Here is an 18,998-nt window from a genome sequence, read left to right on the forward strand (position 1 = left end):
TTTATCCAGTGTGACCTGGTACCAAGCAAGGTGTCAGGTGGTCAGAGGTGGGTAGAGTAGCCTAAGATTTTACTTGAGTAAGAGTAGCGCTACTTCCAAATAATATTACTCAATAATGAATGAATGAAAAAGAGTAAAAGTAGTTCTTATGTACTTCCTGCCACCGACACATCACAGAGATTCCTTTTATACTGTAATACCACACCCACAGGAAGTGCACACTATGGCAACAGCAGTGTGACATAAATATGTTACTTAGTCACCCAAAAAATGTACTCAAGTACATGTAAAAACGTTTCAAGTGAAATTAATACTCAAGTATTGAGTAACATTTTGAGTAACAGCTTATATTTGTTTGACTTCTTTTTTAAACAATTATCCGTATTAACTGTTGTTATAATGATACTGTACAATAACCCATTACATAACAACATTAAGCCAAAGAAATAAAATAAATAAATACATTTTTTAAAAATTTTTAAAAAGAGGGAAAAAAACAGTAATGAAGCATTATTCGTCCAAAGAGCATGAGTGCCCTGCCCTCTAGTGGAGAAAATAGTTCGTAGTTTGAGTAGTGAATACTGTAGTTCCTTCATATTTACTATTATGAGATTTAAAGGATCTTATCTCCGGTTTTCCGTGGTCAGTCAATGCCAAATAAAAACTGTGAGAGAGTTTTAAATCCGCGATTTCGGTTCATGTTGAGGTCAGCGCTATATGTCAAATATTTCATTTGTTATGGTGCTTTAAAGACACGTGATTGAACAGGCTTGCGAGATCATGGAACGGTAAGCTTGCGTCTGATTGCTGTAATAGAGTCATGTGATTATTGTTGCGACGTCTCATTGGTGAAATTAGCAGCGCTATTTTTCGCAATAGCATCGCTAGTAAAAAAATAATAAATATAATATGTAGAATGAAGAGGAAAAATGTAATGACTCTTGTGCAGCCCATAGTAGCGGACAAGGGCATAGGTTGGCATAGGGATGGTAGAGACAAAACACTACCAACTTTACAGAATGTTTAAATTGTCCCCAGCAACTTTTAGGCAACCTTATTTGCATTATATAATGTGTTCAGTTATATAGGTCATTTAGATTGTCTTCCCATATGTTGTAACGAATTGACCCTACCGTTATCAAATGAATTATTTTCATTATGTTCAGACTTATATTTACCTCTTTTTCACTTGCTGAATGTGCCAGTTCACCCCCCCCCCATTGCATGTTCTATTGGCTGATGACTTGACCCACCCCTGACACACACATACGCTTACACTCGCACAGCCCCGACAGAAATACATGTCGACAACATGCTGCCTCCTTCGAAGAGGAGGGATATTAGAAGTTTTTTTTTCGACCAGCAGCAGCAGCCACTGTAAGTAATTTAAAAAGATGCCAATGTTGTGTAGATGGGAAACACACAACTAATTTTGCTACTGAAAGTCCGACCTGCATTAGAGTTAGCATAACATTAAACTGTGTGAACTTGCTAAACTGTAAAACTTGGGTAGGAAGCTGTTATTTTTCCTCAAACGCACATTTGATTGGCTGATGACTTGACCGCCATTTTTTTCTTGATTTAGGTGAAAAATGGCCGACTTTTAGATGTATGCGTCTATTAAGAACAAATGGTAATATATACTAAAAGTAGTGGTAGAATCTGATGGATTTATCTGTTTAATAGCCTTTAAAACTCAAAATGAAAAAAGTTATTTGACTAGATTTAAGAAAAATGATCAGATTAAGACATTATACAGTAAAAATTGCAGATTGAAAGTTAGTACAAGTCAATACAGATTTATTTTGCATTAATCATTTAGCCTATCACTTAATTAGGTTCTTATTGGTTAGAAATATAGCCCTGACCGCCGTTCACCCAATCTGTTTGGTCTTGTTAATGTCCTGTCCCCAGCAAAAAGTGTACATGCAGCTTATGCTGTTGTATTGTCCCTACCATTATTAAGACCAAACCTACGTCCTTGGTAGCGAAGTAAGAGTTGCGTTTCTTCTTCACAAATCTACTCAAGTAAAATTAAAAAGTATTGCTTGGTAAAACTACTCTTAGAAGTACATTTTTCCCAAAACTTTAATCAAGTAAATGTAACTGACAATACATGTAATGTGTTACTACCCACCTTTGCAGGTGCTGACCATGTATTTAATTCTTAAAAGATAAATATGCTATTGTTTCTCAACATGTTTTATTTATTGATTTATTTTTAACAACAAAAAATCTACCTAAACACCTTTTTCTCCCCAACACCATGGAGTGCTACAGCACCCTCAGCATACGCATACCTACTTCCCATGCAAAAGGGAATGCACGTGCCTAGTTTTCTATTGCTGTTATAGTGCATGTAATATATACTGGACAAATGACAAAACGGTCACATGGCCACAACAGAATAGAAAACCTGAGCTCGCACGCTAGCAGACTGTTTACAGCAATTTGCTGCTTTTTCTGGTTGTGACATTAAAATTCGGTTTTGAGAATTTGGGGGGCTGGAAAGAAGCAATTCTGAGTACTACTGTAGGTAGGATCTGATTTCATTTTTACGGCTCTTCTGCCATTATTTTTTTCTATTGCTGTAATATTTCATAGCTCCTTTTTCAGGCAGCGGTAGGCCGCTGCGGCATACCTTTGTCTTCATGTCAGCTTTCTGGATAGTGTAGCCGATGATCTCCGCGTTGCCATCGTCTTTTGGCGGCTTCCACTCCAGCGAGGCGTTGAAGCCCCAAACGTCAGTGACGCGCACCTCCACGGGTGGGCCCGGCTTTTCTACATCAAGAAACACACGACAGCAGCGTTCGTTTGGGAAGATGATTGGAGCGCAGAGGACCGACTTGGGGCTCATCTTCTCATTAACTCAACCTTCTCAAGCGTCAAGTATGAACCTAATCCCAGTCTACATACAAATAATCCTATGGCGTAATCCCGCTGACCTGTGAAGAGATGAGGAATGAGCTGGCGTTCAGGATTAAAGAGACGCTTTGATGACTTGAGCAAGTTGGGGAATGAAGAGTTGCGATCACACGTTGTGGAGATTTGCGCTCATGTTCTCATGCACGGCGACTCACCCACGACCTGGATGCAGATGTCGGCGCGATCCTCCACGTTCTCGATCTGCACGGCCAGAGTGTACGTGCCCGAGTGGAGCCTTTCGGTTGAGCGGATGAAGAAGATAGAGTCCACCTCGCTGGTGCGGGTACCTACACTGCGATCCTCCAGGGGGACGCCGTCTTTGTACCACGTGACCACCGGGCGAGGTTTACCCTTGACAGGGCAACAAACAAGGAAAATTTCTCAGTTTATGGTTTTTCCTTTTCAATCTACTTTTTTTCTGATTGCCATGTCATTACTTTCCAAGCCCAAAAGCCAAAAGCCCCCCCCCATCCCTTCCGCAAAACTCCTAAATGCATTTGAAAAAAAAACAAAAAAAACAGGGAATCAAATATTAAAATGGGCAAGTCAGCACTTCTAAATCTGCCAGTCGTTACTTCACCGTCACTTGACCTACTTTGTACCAACACGCTGATTTATATTTTATTTATTTATTTTTTTTAGGGGTATTTTTGGAAACTTCAGGCTGTTTTTAAATCAGAGTTAACAACGTTTTCTGGAAGTCAACAAAAGAGGTTTGATAGATAAACTGATTTAAGGCATACCTGGAAGGGGATGACTAAATTGACCTTCTCTCCGACAACCTTAACCAGTTTGGTTCTTAGCTGGCGCGGCAAGCGGATCTTTGGATGCTCTGTATAACAACACACGTGTTAACGTTAATTATTTTCACCTTCACTCAACATAAGACATCATTGTTAGACTGACCCATGATTTCTCTAATAGTGACAGCCTGGGAAAGTGTAGCGGGGGGGCTGCGTCCGGCGATGTTGAGGGCTACCACCCTGAATAGCATCTTCTCTCCCACCGGTAGATCTTTCACACGGTATTGGTTTTTCTCCACTGGATCCTTGTTGGCCTGTACCCACTCGTCACCTGGAGAGATTTCAAACTCATTCACAGGGTTTGCCCAAGAATTTTTGGAAGCAATAGTGGTGGCCTGCATCAGTGTCGGACAACCTTACCATGTCATGCCGAAGCGAAACTGCGTCTTATATGAGATTTAAAAAAAAAAAAAAATTTCATCCCCCAAGAAGAACCATAACAAAGATCTATTTGAAATATTTCATTAGCCAGGCTAATGTCATAGCTCTCAGCTACGGTACATGTACAGTGGGGCAAATAAGTATTTCGTCAACCACCAATTGTCCAAGTTCTCCTACTTGAAAAGATTAGCGAGGCCTGTAATTGTCAACATGGGTAAACCTCAACCATGAGAGACAGAATGTGGGGGAAAAAACAACAGAAAATCACATTGTTTGATTTTTAAAGAATTTATTTCCAAATTAGAGTGGAAAATAAGTATTTGGTCACCTACAAACAAGCAAGATTTCTGGCTGTCAAAGAGGTCTAACTTCTTCTAACGAGGTCTAACGAGGCTCCACTCGTTACCTTTAATAATGGCACCTGTTCTAACTCATTATCGGTATAAAAGACACCTGTCCACAATGTCAGTCAGTCACACTCCAAACTCGACTATGGCCAAGACCAAAGAGCTGTCGATGGAAACCAGAGACAAAATTGTAGACCTGCACCAGGCTGGGAAGACTGAATCTGCAATAGGTAAAACACTTGGTGTAAAGAAATCAACTGTGTGAGCAACTATTAGAAAATGGAAGACATACAAGACCACTGATAAGCTCCCTCGATCTGGGGCTCCATGCAAGATCTCACCCCGTGGCGTCAAAATGATAACAAGAAAGGTGAGCAAAAATCCCAGAAACTAATGAATGACCTACAGAGAGCTGGGACCACAGTAACACAATGCGCCGCCAGGGACTCAAATCCTGCACTGCCAGACGTGTCCCCCTGCTGAAGCCAGTACACGTCCAGGCCCTTCTGCAGTTCGCTAGAGAGCATTTGGATAATCCAGAAGAGGACTGGGAGAATATGTTATGATCAGATGAAACCAAAAAAACAACTTTTTGGTAGAAACACAGGTTCTCGTGTTTGGAGGAGAAAGAATACTGAATTGCACCCGAAGAACACCATGCCCACTGTGAAGCATGGAGGTGGAAACATCCTGCTTTGGGGCTGTTTGTCTGCAAAGGGACCAGGACGACTGATCTGTGTAAAGGAAAAAATTAATGGGGCCATGTATCGAGAGATTTTGAGGGAAAATCTTCCAACAGCAAGGGCATTGAAGATGAGACATGGCTGGGTCTTTCAGCATGACAATGATCCCAAACACACAGCCAGGGCAACAAAGGAGTGGCTTCGTATGAAGCATTTCAAGGTCCTGGAGTGGCCTAGCCAGTCTCCAGATCTCAACCCCAGGGAAAATCTGTGGAGGGAGTTGAAAGTCTGTGTTGCCCAACGACACCCCCAAAACATCACTGCTCTAGAGGAGATCTGCATGGAGGAATGGGCCAAAATACCAGCAACAGTGTGTGAAAATATTGTGAAGAGTTAAAGAAAATGTTTGGCCTCCGTTATTGCCAACAAAGGGTACATAACAAAGTATTAAGATGAACTTTTGGTATTAACCAAATACTTATTTTCCACCATGATTTGCAAATAAATTCTTTAAAAATCAAACAATGTCATTTTCTGTTTTTTTTTCCACATTCTGTCTCTCATGGTTGAGGTTTACCCGTGTTGACATTTACAGGGCTCTATAATATTTTCAAGTGGGAGAACTTGCACAATTAATTAGTCGTTGACTAAATACTTTTTTGCCCCACTGCATGTAAAATACGCAGCTGATTACAGCTACATTACCCTATGTAATAATACGACTTTTTTTGTCGTAGAAATAGTACAACTTACACCTCGTAATCCTTCTTTTTTCTTTTATTTGGCCCTAATATGTACGTACTACATACTACAAGTCCACTTACTATTATTACTATTACAAATGGGGTGCCACAGGGGTCCATCCTTGGACCACTCCTTTTCACGTTATACACGAATGAATTGCAATCTAGACTACAGTCAATCATTCATCTTGGTGATTTTCAATCTCTTTTGTTTGATGTTTTTACTGATCATTGTAACTGTTTCCGTTAGCGTATTTTGTGTTGTCTGATACGTATTTGTGAATGTTTCTTTGTCCATAGTCACGGACGTTCCAATAATCAATGGACAGGTTGCAGCTGAACCCTTCACACTAGGCTGCCGCTAGTTTGAAACGGCCTTAAAAAAAAATTTTTTTTAAACACAACAAAAAAAAAACCTCTCATTTGCATGGCGTGGCTGCTTTTATTTTGGTGTGGCGGTGCGCCAAAATCTTTTATATGTACTAGGTGAAACCCTGCATTCATTCATTCTTACTAAAATGACACCATTACTAACCTAGCCCAAACCCATAATTTAACCCCCTAACCAAAACACTAATCCCAACATAATCCTAATCCCCCTCCACCCGAACTGGCATGAATTTGAATCCTCAACCTTTTCTTGCCGAATACCGTCTCGTTCAGGTATTCTGCTTAGAATCTAATTAGCACTAACCATGAATTATGATTGAAGTAAATCTTTTTAATTTACGACCACAGTTTTCATTTTATATTCTCCCCAATAAAGCTTCGTGTTGAGGATTACGGCCTCGTTAAGAGTCAAATGGAGAAGCGGCTGCCTCGCATCTGACCAGCCACCCGCAAATATTATCGTTTTTGGAACCGTTTTTCCCATGAATGCCTTTTAGAGTCAAATACGACAACTTCCTTCAAACTTACTTCCTTCTTTGCAGTACTCGATGATGTAGCCATCAATGCCGCCAGGTCCCACTTTCTCCGGAGGAAGCCACCGGAGAGCACAGGTGGTGTCGGTCACGTCCTCCACTGAGAGTCGAGTGGGTTCACTAGTGGGGGCTGGCATGGACAAAAGTCATTTGAATACAAGTCATTTGACATAAATAAGTGAGCAATCGAGGGTGTCGGCACCGATGGGCATGAAAGGCTTGGAGTTGAAACTGGGCTGTGAGATGCCGATCCCGTTGACGGCAAACACTCTCATCTCGTAAAGGACGCCCTCAATCATCTTCTTGGCCTCGTATGTGGTGGACTCGTACACATCAAAGTTGAGTTTGGTCCATCTGGATGAGCCGATTTTCTTTCTTTCCATCAGGTAACCTGGAAAGCAAAGATGTCACTACGTTGTGCGACATTAAAAAAAAAATTGAAAGACAGTTCTGGTAGGGTTGAGGAGGTGGGTTACCTTTAACAGGCACGCCGCCATCAAACGCGGGAGGATCCCATATGATGGTGGCGGTGTTCTCACCCACCGATGTACACTTGACATTTTCAGGTGGGTCGGGTACATCTGGTGGGCCGAGGAACAGATAGAGTAGGAACATGAGACAGAAGAAAAAACAACTGAAACATGGAATAACATTTTCACTGAACTTCACTAACCAAGTGCATCAACATAACAAACGCATCATGCCCAACTAACCCACGACTTTGACGAACAGCTCAGCTTTGTCTTCGCCGGCAGGGTTGGTGACAGTAAGCGAGTAAAAGCCTTCATCCTCCTTCTCTGCCCCCTGAATGACGAAGCTGCTTAGGGTCTTCCTGGTCTCCACGCGGACCCTCCCTTCCGCCTCGCTCACAGTCTACGATGCAGTCCGTAAAACAACTTGTCATTGGACCTTGATAACCACGTGTTTCTCGCTGTTTTTTCACTGACCTTGTCGCCCTTCATCCAACACACCACTGGAGGGGGATCGCCCGAAATCTCAACATCGAAGCGAAGTTTGTTCCCGGCCACCACTGTGATGGTGTTCTTGCTTCCTGTGCCGCTCGTATCCAGGTGGATCTTGGGAGGGTCTGTCATATGACAAGTATCCTTTAAATCAGTGGTTCTTAACCTTGTGAAAGGTACCAAACCCTACAGGTTTCATACATGCATCTACTGAACACTTCAGAATTAGATAATGAAGATTTTTTTTTTCTTCCAAAATTCAAAACCGATGTAGCTAAGCTAACAAGCTAATATCTACTGTAAGCAAATTCCCCTTCAGATTTCAGATCTCATTTTGGCAGCCTGTTTTCAAACAGGTCAAAATTTTATGTTTAAAGGGATTTGTCAATTTTTTACTCACGACTGACACCTCCGGCTTCAAGCATAACTGCAGTTTCTGCACGGTACTTATCCTTGTACGCGCACGAAGAAAAAGCTACGAGCATTTAGCCAATCAGATCAGCACCAGAAACATAAAAAGAGTTAGTAGCAAGTCCTAAGTGGGTCAGAAAACTGTTTTCGACAAGCAGAGACTCGGCGGAGGAAACAGCTCTCAATTTAAATGTCAGGAAACTGGTAGAGCATGCATGAAGTCAATAAGTATTTTAAACTAACTCTAATATCACACATATTCCCTTTAATGTTTTGATCTTTACAGATAGATGACTGAAGCCAAACCCCTTAAACATACTCACCGAACCCCTGGGGTTCGTTCGAACCCAGGTTAAGAACCATCGCTGTACATATTATATCACCTAATGTATATGACTGTGATTGTTCAGTAATTAGCACTTGATAATCCACAATCCATGACTGAATTCTGCTAGAATAATCCAGTACTTCTTGACTTACTCGCATTAAACATTGCAGATATTATTACTATTGAAGACCTGTTTCATAGAATTGAATAGAATAATTGAGTAATTATCATTGATAACAATAGCATACTAAGACATCTACATACATCTAAACATCTAGTAACTACAAAGGAATGTTGCTTACAGCTCTGAAATTACTTAGTAATTACTATGATTAATAGTGTAACAAGTATTAGGAACTCACCTTGTCTAGGAACATAGTCAATCTTGATTTCTGCAAGAAAAGAACATATGAGTCAGTGCACATTTCCCTAACATTTTGAAATTGTAATTCACTGGCTTACCCATGAAGTTGAGCTTCGCCGACAAGGAGAGCGCGTAGCCATCGGGCACGAATGTATAATCTCCCACGTCGGAGGGCTTCACGTCGTTGATGGTCAGCTTGTGTGTCCTGGAGACATGGCACGGTTACCATGGAGACCGCCATCACTGCTTGAGCGGCAATTAAGCGACAACGAGGAGACACTTCTTCTGCTTCTTTTCCCCAGCAATAAAACCATCCCAAATGGTTTTCACCTTGCGTGACCGCTGTCGCCTTGGAGTGTCTCTGATGGAGGGATTACCCAGAGAAGCCGTTGACTCTCGGTCTATGTGTGTGTGTGTTTGTTAAATGGCAACACTTTTGCAGATTGCTGCCGTTCTGAAAAATGGGTCAAACACCAAGAGAATCATTTGGTATTGATTGTATGATGTTTGGAGTAAGGCGATGAAGTGGAAAAACTGACTATATTCATGGGGTGACTCTTGATACCTTCCAGTGTGACTCAAAACCCTTTCAGTGTATCTCCAGTGTAGCTTCCAGAGTGACTGTGATACCTATCAGAGACTTCAATACCTCCGGGTGTGATTAGTGCGACTCATTTACCTTCTGGGGCTAATCCCAGATCTTGCAGTGTGACTAACGCTACTAATTCCTTCCAATGTGTGTGCACCTCCGCTACCTAAGGCCATACAAAGGATTCTTTAAATCTTAAAAGTTTCTCTTTTCAGACCATGAAGATGAAGAAAAATTTGCCATTAAACAGTTTTGGTGGTAGCATATGTGGTGTAATCTGTTCTTCTTTGAAAGAAAATATTTTATTCATGCTTATAAAACACATTACTGGTGTGATACTATATTCATTTGTTAAACTATCCATCCAGGTTCATATGTTGTATTTCTTTGAACATAATACAAAGAGGTCGTTGACTGTCCTATCAAATTTTCCCTCCCTTTTGGTGCCAGCCAAGGCCAGGTTCTCAAGGTTGTAAGTCACAATATTTTTATGTGGAAAATCACCAGAGTTGATACTTAAGTTTCACTCTCGTTTTCATAGGTATCGTTTCACAGTAAGCATCCAGTTTTGAGAAACAACACCAAATAAGGCAGTTCCCAAACTGTTGCTATTCTGAACTAACCCATCACTGCACGCCATGTACTCACTTTTTGCATATTCTGTTATCATGTATTATCATGTGATTTGGGAAATAAAAGGCGTGCACGAGAAGAAGAGAGTTGGAGATCGTCCCCGTGTACGTTAAAAAAGTGAAAGTCGAGTGACTTCTAATTCAGATGTGAGATTTCTGTTTCCTTGTGACTGTCTTTAGAATAGAATACTGGTTGTGCTTTATTTCCTGACATCTTCTCAGACAGGACTCAGGGAGATGTTGTCTTTCCCACAGATTCTTTTCAAATATTTACGAACAACTTCTAGGCATAACACCATTTAACATTACATTGCTATTCTTTTCAAAAATCTAAGTGCAGTATTCATATTCAAACTTATAAAAATAACTAAAACGTCTGCATTTTTTCTGAACATTTTGGTCTACTTCTACCAATGACGGCGATAGAAGTCCAATTCATTGAACTGAGATGATTGGCAATGAATGCTCATGTTTCAATGCCACTGACTTCACTAGATTTTCAGGCCATTTTGACTGGGATCGCTGCCAACCTCTCCCAGTCAATATGAATTGGACGTCTAGTGCCATCAGTGGCACCCAATGAGTTAATGTTCACCATGATGTTGGTACTCGAAGTGCAAAGTATTCTTTGAGGTGGTACCGTTCTATACCTTCCAATGTGGGTCATCTTGATGCGGTCGCTGGGCTGCACCTCCACGCCATCTTTAAACCACTTTCCGGTCACCTTCTCGTCGGAAACCTCACACTTGAACACTGCTTCCTCACTGGCCTTTACTGTTAGGTCAGCGATGCTCTGCAAGACCTCCAGCTCCTTATCTGTGCACCAGAATCAGATGGGCTGATTAACTGTTATCTTAGCCATTTTCAGCATTTTTTTCCCACTATAGCTTGGGTTAGGGTACCTTCCAGAGATTTCGAAATTTTGTCTTTACTTATTTACATTGCTATGTAAGTTTGTCCTCTTGGCCAACAGCGACAGCTAGCTAAATAGCTACCTTTTACTCCACAGAAAAAAATAAAATTACTAAACATTTGCAACCCTGTCATCTGCAATCCTGTTTTTATGTTTATTTCAAACACCCCAAAAGTTATGTATGAAAAATGCTACCATTGCTCTGTAAACTAACCTTAACTAGAAACGGCATTTTCTGGAGAAATTAAGATGGGGCTTTGCTGTGGTAGATACAGATCTATCAGGTCGTTTCCTGTTTATGTGGGGACATTTCGGGGACACATCCATTTGAAATCATGTCACTTCCTGTTGATTTGGGGACATTTTAGGGGACACGTCTTGTTGCATGGCTGTCAATGGCAACGACCTAATTGGGCGCCAGTTGAATGTCAGTGGGTTGTAATTGTATGTTTTTGGTCAAAAATCACAACCACGCAGGTTTTCTGCCATTGAAAATGAATAGGAAATTTGGACATACATGGCTGTCAATAGCATCCCATTAGAAATGAATGGGAAAGTCTTAGGCGAGTTTTGGGGGAACCGTACATTTTTGCAAATAGCCCCATATAGTCCTGAAATTATTGATGTGTAAATTATGACATTTGGTCAGAAATTGTAGAACGACACTGCTGGCCCAATGGCTGGCCAAAAGTATTGGCACCCCTGCATGTCTGTCAGATAATGCTCAATTTCTTCCACAAAATGATTACAATTACAAATTCTTTGGTAGTAATATCTTCAACTATTATTTTTTTTTCCCTGTAAACTCTATGTTGATGCATTTTCCCAAGAAGCTCTACTTTTGTCTCATCTGACCAGAAAACATTCTTCCAAAACGTTTTTGGCTTTCTCAGGTAAGTTTTGGCAAACTCCAGCCTGGCTTTTTTATGTCTCTTGGTCAGAAGTGGGGTCTTCCTGGGTATCCTAACATAGAGTCCCTTTTCATTCAGACGCCGATGGATAGTACGGGTTGACACTGTTGTACCCTCGCACTGCAGGACAGCTTCAATTTGTGTGAATGTTAGTAGAGGTTCTTTATCCACCATCCGCACAATCTTTCGTTAAAATCTCTCATCAGTTTTTCCTTTCTGTTCATATCTAGGGCGGTTAGCCACAGTGCCATGGGCTTTACACTTATTGATGACACTGCGCACGGTAGACACAGGAACATTCAGGTCTTTGAAGATGAACTTGTAGCCTTGAGATTGCCTCACAATTTTGCTTCTCAAGTCCTCAGACAGTTCTTTGGTCTTCTTTCTTTTCACCATGATCAATGTGGTACACACAAGGCCACAGGACAGGGGTTGAGTCAACTTTAATCCATATTAACTGGCTGCAAGTGTGATTTAGTTATTGCCACCACCTGTTGTGTGTTACAGGTAAGTAACAGGTGACGTTAATTACACAAATTAGAGAAGCATTACATGATTTTTCAAAGGGTGCCAATACTTTTATCCAGTCCATTTTTGGAGTTTTGAGTAAAATGATAATGACTTGATTTTTTTTTCACAGTCTCTTTTGTTTTTTCATTGCAAGAAAAATAAATGAATATATTACTACCAAAGCACTTGTAATTGCAATCATTTTCAGGGAGAAATTGAGCATTATCCGACAGAATTGCAGGGGTGCCAATACTTTTGGCCCGCAGTGTAGATATATTTTGAAGCTTTTTTTTTTTTTTTTAATAAAACCCACATTTACGGGCGAACAGAAAATTTTGGGGGCTCTTTCGAAAATGTCCCTGTGTCACGCGAGAATTCCGGTCACTTTGATATTTCAACGGTGATGGTTGGTCAAACTGTTTGGGCTGTGCGGGTCACCGAAGAAACGCCGCTGGAAAAAAAAGGAATTTTACAATCTGGACCTTTACCTTGCAAAGCTCAATCTAAGCCATTTGATAATGTATCCCCTATGGAGCACAAAGTCAGAAATGTGAAGGAATCTTTGAACCAAAATGTTTTCCAATTCTGGAATGACCCACTTAGCAGAATTTCAGGGAAGACGAAGACGTGACCCTAGCATCAGGTTTGGACATGTAGAGCAAACTCCCCTGACAAACATCACCACGATAGAACGACTCCGTAATAAATTGAGAAGTATTAATTACAGCGGTAACTAATTGATGAGCTTCCACGCTTGTCTTGATGGAAAACATCAACACGAAACCTAATTGAATCACCTGTCCGATAACTTTCCGCCGACGTTGACAGTCAATTAGATTGCGACTCGGCTGCTGTCGGCTTTCACTTTGGTTTCATGGGCGATTTGATGTTCGTTTAACGGGATGTAGCGTGTGACGCTGTCTGCTAGATTAATAAATTTACAGGAAAGTGGGGGTACCTTCCACCTCCAGTTCAGCTTTCGACTCTCCGCCATTGGTCAAGGCAAAGTATGTGCCGATGTCCTCCTTGGTTGCATCGTTGATGATCAAAATGTGCTTTTTGCCATCCTTCTTGAATCTGTACTTTGAAGCTGCGCTCTCTTTGGTCAGCTCCACGCCGTCTTTCATCCTGAAGATAATCATTGACTCAATTCAAGATGGTTGTCACGTATGGAAAGGAGGATCGATCTCACTGACCATTTGACATGCGCGCCTTCCTCCGAGACCTCCACTTCGAATTCCACTTTCTCACCTACCACCGTGTGGACGTCATCTAGAAGCTTGGTGATGGTCACTGGAGGCTCTAAGCGACAGAAGAATAAAGAAAACTGTGTAGCAGTTTTAGAAGAAGTTGTAAAGGAAAGTACTTCAATTAGTGGCCGAAGATGAATTGAAGAATCAAAATAGGGAATCCTACTTTATCCACATTTAGAAAAGCACACTTGAGTTGTTCAGTACTTAAAGCGGCCTTGAAGGACGCCTACAAACGATGACGCATCCAAACAAAATCAACAGAAATATGCTTTCAGACAAAACAAGGGGTGAAAGTGGCTAGAATTTCTTGCCACGGAGCCAGAAATTTTATTTCCTTTATTTTTTTTCTTTCATTTTTTTTTTGGGTCAAACCTCTTAAACTACTGAAATGCAAAGAAAGCTGTTTTAGCACAGTTATTTCTATAACACATACAAAAACTGATTTTCATTCAAAATTGTATTTTTTTAATGATTTGCAAACTAAAAGTTAACAAAAACAGCAATAACCCCAACCTCCATCTTTTAATTTTTATTTTCCCTCATTTCCTCACATACTAAATGCCAGATCTCAATTTTAACTACTTAAGAACATTGGATGTATATTCAATTTGAATATAATGTAAAACTTTACTTTTTGTTTTTTTAAACATAAAGATGTAATTAACAAAAATTCAGAAAAATAAGTACAAATGACTTATATTATGCAGAGTGAAATGAAATATATTATGAAGATCGCGCAAACATTGACTTTTTTAAATCATAAGGAAATGAATAAGTAGCCTAACATAAATGAACAAATATAAGTCCAAAGTGCACATTGACAGCTAAGATGTTCTGAACCTCCCCATCAGAGCAAATAAAACTAAGTATTAGAGATGTCCCGATCGCCGATCACGTCATTTTCAAAGTATCGGAATCGGCAAAAAAATATCGGACATGCCTTTTTTAAATATGTATATATTTTTTAATTAAATCGTTTCCTAATTATATTTAACGTTACAGACATAATGTGTTACACTCTTCCAGAGTCTTTAGTTTAAGCTTAAGGTAGGGTTATCAAATTTATCGCGTTTACGGCGAGAATTATTATTTTTAACATTTATCACGTTACAATATTTAACGCAATTAACGCATGCGCTGCACGACCCACTCACGCATTGTCGCGTTCAATCTATAATGGCGCTGTTTTACCCATTCAGTATATAGAGTTAAAAGGCAGCGTAAAATCTTCTCTCCCAACGCAGAGAAAATATATCAATTGGTACCACGACGCACAGTCATGGTTGCACTTCCCATCATGCATTTGTGCAGAAGTTAAATGGCTACAGTATCATTTACTGAAAGCTCAACAAATACACTAGATGGCAATATTTAGTCACAATATACAAAGTCACAAGTCTTTCTGTCTGTGGATCCCTCTCACAGAAAGAATGTTAATAATGTAAAATGCCATCTTGAGGATTTATTGTCATAATAAACAAATACAGTACTTATGTACTGTATGTTGAATGTATACACTGGAGAGAACAAGTATTTGATACACTGCCAATGATTGGCAAGTATTTGATACACTGCCAATGATTGGCAGTGTATCAAATACTTGTTCTCCCCACTGTATATTTGTCCGAGTTTTATTCATTTTTTTCTTAATACATTGCCAAAATGTATATGATTGGGAAAAATTATCGGGAATGATTGGAATTGAATCGGGAGCACAGAAAAAAAAAGCAATCGGATCGGGAAATATCGGGATCGGCAGATACTCAAACTAAAACGATCAGGATCGGATCGGGAGCAAAAAAACATGATCGGAACAACCCTACTAAATATGATAAATAAGCCTCCTCAACTGTTTCGTTGCTCTTAAAGCTCCTTTATTTTTATTTTTATCTTGCATTGCCCTTTTTTTGTCAGATCAATTCAACAACCTTTTTTTTTTTTTTTTTTTTTGCTGTTACAGAATACATGCACATTTGAACCAATCAGAGCTAACCATTTCTGCTGATCACATGTCAGTATGTCAACCAACTGAATGGATAAATGAGTCCAGGCGTTTTGCTTTGCTGCATGCATTCGTACATTGACGTGACTCATCATCGTCAGACTCAGATAACTGCAGCAGCTGGGGAAACCTCCATGCCGTCCGTGGAATAAAATAAATAATAAATATTGGTGGAAACGGATTACGCTACACAAGCACTTTATTATGCTTGTTGTTAACACTTGTGTATGTAAATGTGATGTTAGTAGATTGTTTTCTTCTTGGAGATGAAATGCATGTGTGGCAGCTTAGCATTTTTTTTTTTATACATAGCGTTTTGACAGTTGCTGTCATATTTTCGGAATCAAAACACCGTGTACCGGCCCCGAATCTTATACCGGTACTGCGTTCTGGTCCTGAATCTTATACTGGAACTGCGTTCCTGACCGTTCTGGCCCACTTTCACCCCTTTACATAATAGATAGAAAAATCCTTGTAATTATTTTGACCCCTTTATTTGTTCATTTCATACTACAGTGGTACCTCTACTTACGAAATTAATTCGTTCCAGGACCTCGTTTGTAAGTCGAAATGGTCGTACGTTGAACAGCTTTTTTCCATAAGAAGAAATTATAATTGCATTAATTCGTCCTAGTGCTGCAACGATTAATCGTTTAACTTGAGTATTTGATTAGAAAAAAAATATTCAAATAAAATTTTTTTGCTTCGAGTATTCGTTTAATTAAAGTTGCGATGTAATGGTTTATTTTGAAAGTGTTTGCATTTATTTATTTGTTATTAGAGTGGATACACTGCCCTCTGGACTGCCTCTTTTCACAACTGCTCCCTGTTAAGACCAACGTAAGCTAAGTTTTTGTTTGAACTAATGTTTTTAATGCATTCATAATTTAGTTTATAGGTATATTTGGTCTTTTTTTGTGGGTATATGTGTCTGTATCATTTGTTAAGAGCATTGCAAAAAAAAAAAAAAAAACTTTAGCATTTTATAGCATTTAAGCTAGGAGACTTTTTCCTATGTAAGTTAGCCAATTGTTCTTTTGTCATACATAGATCCTCCTAAAAAAAATATATATATATACCGTTTGAGGCTCAGCTCAGGTATTTCAATTTTTCATGTTCCTTATCCGATTGTTCGAACTAACTAGTTTATCGATTAATCGACTACTAAAATATTCGATAGCTGCAGCCCTAATTTGTTCCACAGCCTGAAAACCTACACTAAATCAATAATTAATACTGCTGGTACTATTGCAAAATAGCAACTACACAGAGCAAAACAAATGAAATTATAAAAATCTGAATAGTAATAATAATAATAATACCTGTAATAATGTAACGAATAGGATTCTAATGTGGCGGTTGTGTTTTACGTGGTGTACCTGAACATGGCTGACGTGCCATAGTGAGAGAGTTGCTTTAGTTTTTACTTTCACTTTTCATGTTCTCTTAAGCTGCGGTGGACAATAGGCGTGTTGTGTTGCACAAATTCTGACATAAATGATTAAAACCCTGACAAATTTCTGACGATTTCTTTGGCTATGTTACCACAATAATAATTGTCACCTTAACTTATAAAAACTGGCAAACGGAATTTCCATCTTCATTTCAAAGGTAAGCACCACCTTTTTCCTTTTTTTCCACCTCTTGTACTAACATTCTTGGAACCCATGTTGATTTCTCTCACAAGAAAATCCGTCGTGCGTCCGTCTTGCGGGAAAACAAACTGCGGCGTTATAAAGCATCGTATTTGAGCATGTCGTCGGATGTAGAAACAAATGGCAAGTCAAATTTTACGTCGGATTTCGAAAAGATTGTGTCTCGAAGCGATTGTATGTCGAGGTACCACTGTATATATAATAATGTCAAGTTAATTTTAACGTTACTGGCTTTGGGTACCACGCGGATCCCTTTCGTGGTTTGGCTTCCCCCTATGCGTTTTTTATATACCCCAGTTTGCTCGGCATCGAGTTGTGAGGGGGCCGACCATGGCCGAGTAGAGACCGCTTCACACATCGCCACTTTCTTTTTCTTCTGTTGTATCCTTCATTGGCAAACCAGCCCGTGAAGGAGTTTGTCAGCAACAAGAACCTACCACCCCCCGCAATCTTACTGGTCGTGCATGTGCGAGTAGATGGAAAAAATACTTGCAATGGCTCTAATTTTAGTCGCAAAATGCCCTAGAGAGGGTTAGCGCTTCCCCTGATTTAATCTGTTCGGAATAAATACTCAGATGAAGCAAACAAAAAAGCCTTTTTTTTTTTTCTTTTTTTTTTTTAACTTTTGACTATTTTTAAAGTGTGAGTTAAAAAAATACATTAACTCGTTCAGTCATTGTTTGCATACTGTCCTCATTAAAATATGAAAACCTATAAAAGTTTGGGTGGTTTTAGTTAATCAGACACTATTTTTTGATCTGTGTGATTTTGACAAAGATCAGATCACATTTGCTGGTAATTTTATGCAGAAATGTGAGAAATTCCAAAAGGTTCAGATACTTTTTTTATACTACTGTAGTGTGAAGCACTTTGATGGCCTTAAAAAGGTGGAAAATCACAGTAGATGTGAAACTCCATTTACCATTACCATTTTACTAATCAGAGGATGGGGTGAATACTAGTGCGGGACACAACTGGCAGGAGAGAGAGGCACAGCTGCATCTGAGCTGAAAAACTCAGTTTTAAATTGATTTCTTTCATATCGGCCGGTCAGATTAAAAAAAAAGACCGATACCAAAATAGTACGTCAAATTTCCAAATGTCAGCGCCTATAATCGGCCCAGCCCAGCCAAGCCGACAATTGGTCTAACTCTAGTGATTTTATTATGACTTTTTTAGAAAGAATAATTTTTCCACCAAACACAACAGTTGGCATTTTAAACAGCATATATGGCGGAAAACACTCAGGTGACTTGAAGTTCCGCTCTGAGAACAATTTGGCCAAATTTCAAAATTGTCCGATATGCGTGTGTGATACGTCATTGCAAAGCTTAAAATCTCAATTTTCTGGAGGAAGAAACATTTTGAACAGGAGGGTTTTTTTTTTTTTTTTTTTTTCTTTTTAAATGTTTTTTAAACCCTATCTGGAGGTGAGAGCACGCGAGAGCAGAATTGCAGACGCCATGACTTTAACGAGATATTATCGCGTACTTACTTTGTTTTGATCCAAAAACTCCATGTAGCATGTATCACTGAGTGTCAAGACACAGCTGTGAATGGCCACAGGTGGATTTTTGGGGGTTTTTATGGGTGAAATATGATAATATAACAAGGGTTGCCATGCAGAAATTGCAGACATCAAGGAGTAGTCAAGATTTTCTTT

At 39.6% G+C, this 18,998-nt stretch overlaps 1 protein-coding gene across 1 annotated transcript in view; it reads right to left on the bottom strand.

The window, feature by feature from the left end:
• Positions 1 to 18,998, bottom strand: part of mybpc2a (myosin binding protein Ca) — a 50,461-nt gene that overhangs the window by 4,799 nt on the left and 26,664 nt on the right. Inside the window, exons 9-22 of the mRNA XM_057817471.1 lie at positions 13,622 to 13,727; positions 13,384 to 13,553; positions 10,742 to 10,907; positions 8,969 to 9,075; positions 8,869 to 8,898; positions 7,753 to 7,892; positions 7,519 to 7,678; positions 7,282 to 7,386; positions 7,008 to 7,196; positions 6,801 to 6,935; positions 3,832 to 3,999; positions 3,669 to 3,757; positions 3,081 to 3,276; positions 2,642 to 2,781 (exon numbers count right to left, since the gene is read on the bottom strand). Coding sequence (XP_057673454.1) covers positions 2,642 to 2,781; positions 3,081 to 3,276; positions 3,669 to 3,757; positions 3,832 to 3,999; positions 6,801 to 6,935; positions 7,008 to 7,196; positions 7,282 to 7,386; positions 7,519 to 7,678; positions 7,753 to 7,892; positions 8,869 to 8,898; positions 8,969 to 9,075; positions 10,742 to 10,907; positions 13,384 to 13,553; positions 13,622 to 13,727 — 1,901 coding nt within the window. The remainder of the gene's footprint in view (positions 1 to 2,641; positions 2,782 to 3,080; positions 3,277 to 3,668; positions 3,758 to 3,831; positions 4,000 to 6,800; positions 6,936 to 7,007; positions 7,197 to 7,281; positions 7,387 to 7,518; positions 7,679 to 7,752; positions 7,893 to 8,868; positions 8,899 to 8,968; positions 9,076 to 10,741; positions 10,908 to 13,383; positions 13,554 to 13,621; positions 13,728 to 18,998) is intronic.

Source organism: Corythoichthys intestinalis, chromosome 16, assembly GCF_030265065.1.
Source record: "Corythoichthys intestinalis isolate RoL2023-P3 chromosome 16, ASM3026506v1, whole genome shotgun sequence".
In the NCBI taxonomy this organism is placed as follows: Eukaryota; Metazoa; Chordata; class Actinopteri; order Syngnathiformes; family Syngnathidae; genus Corythoichthys; species Corythoichthys intestinalis.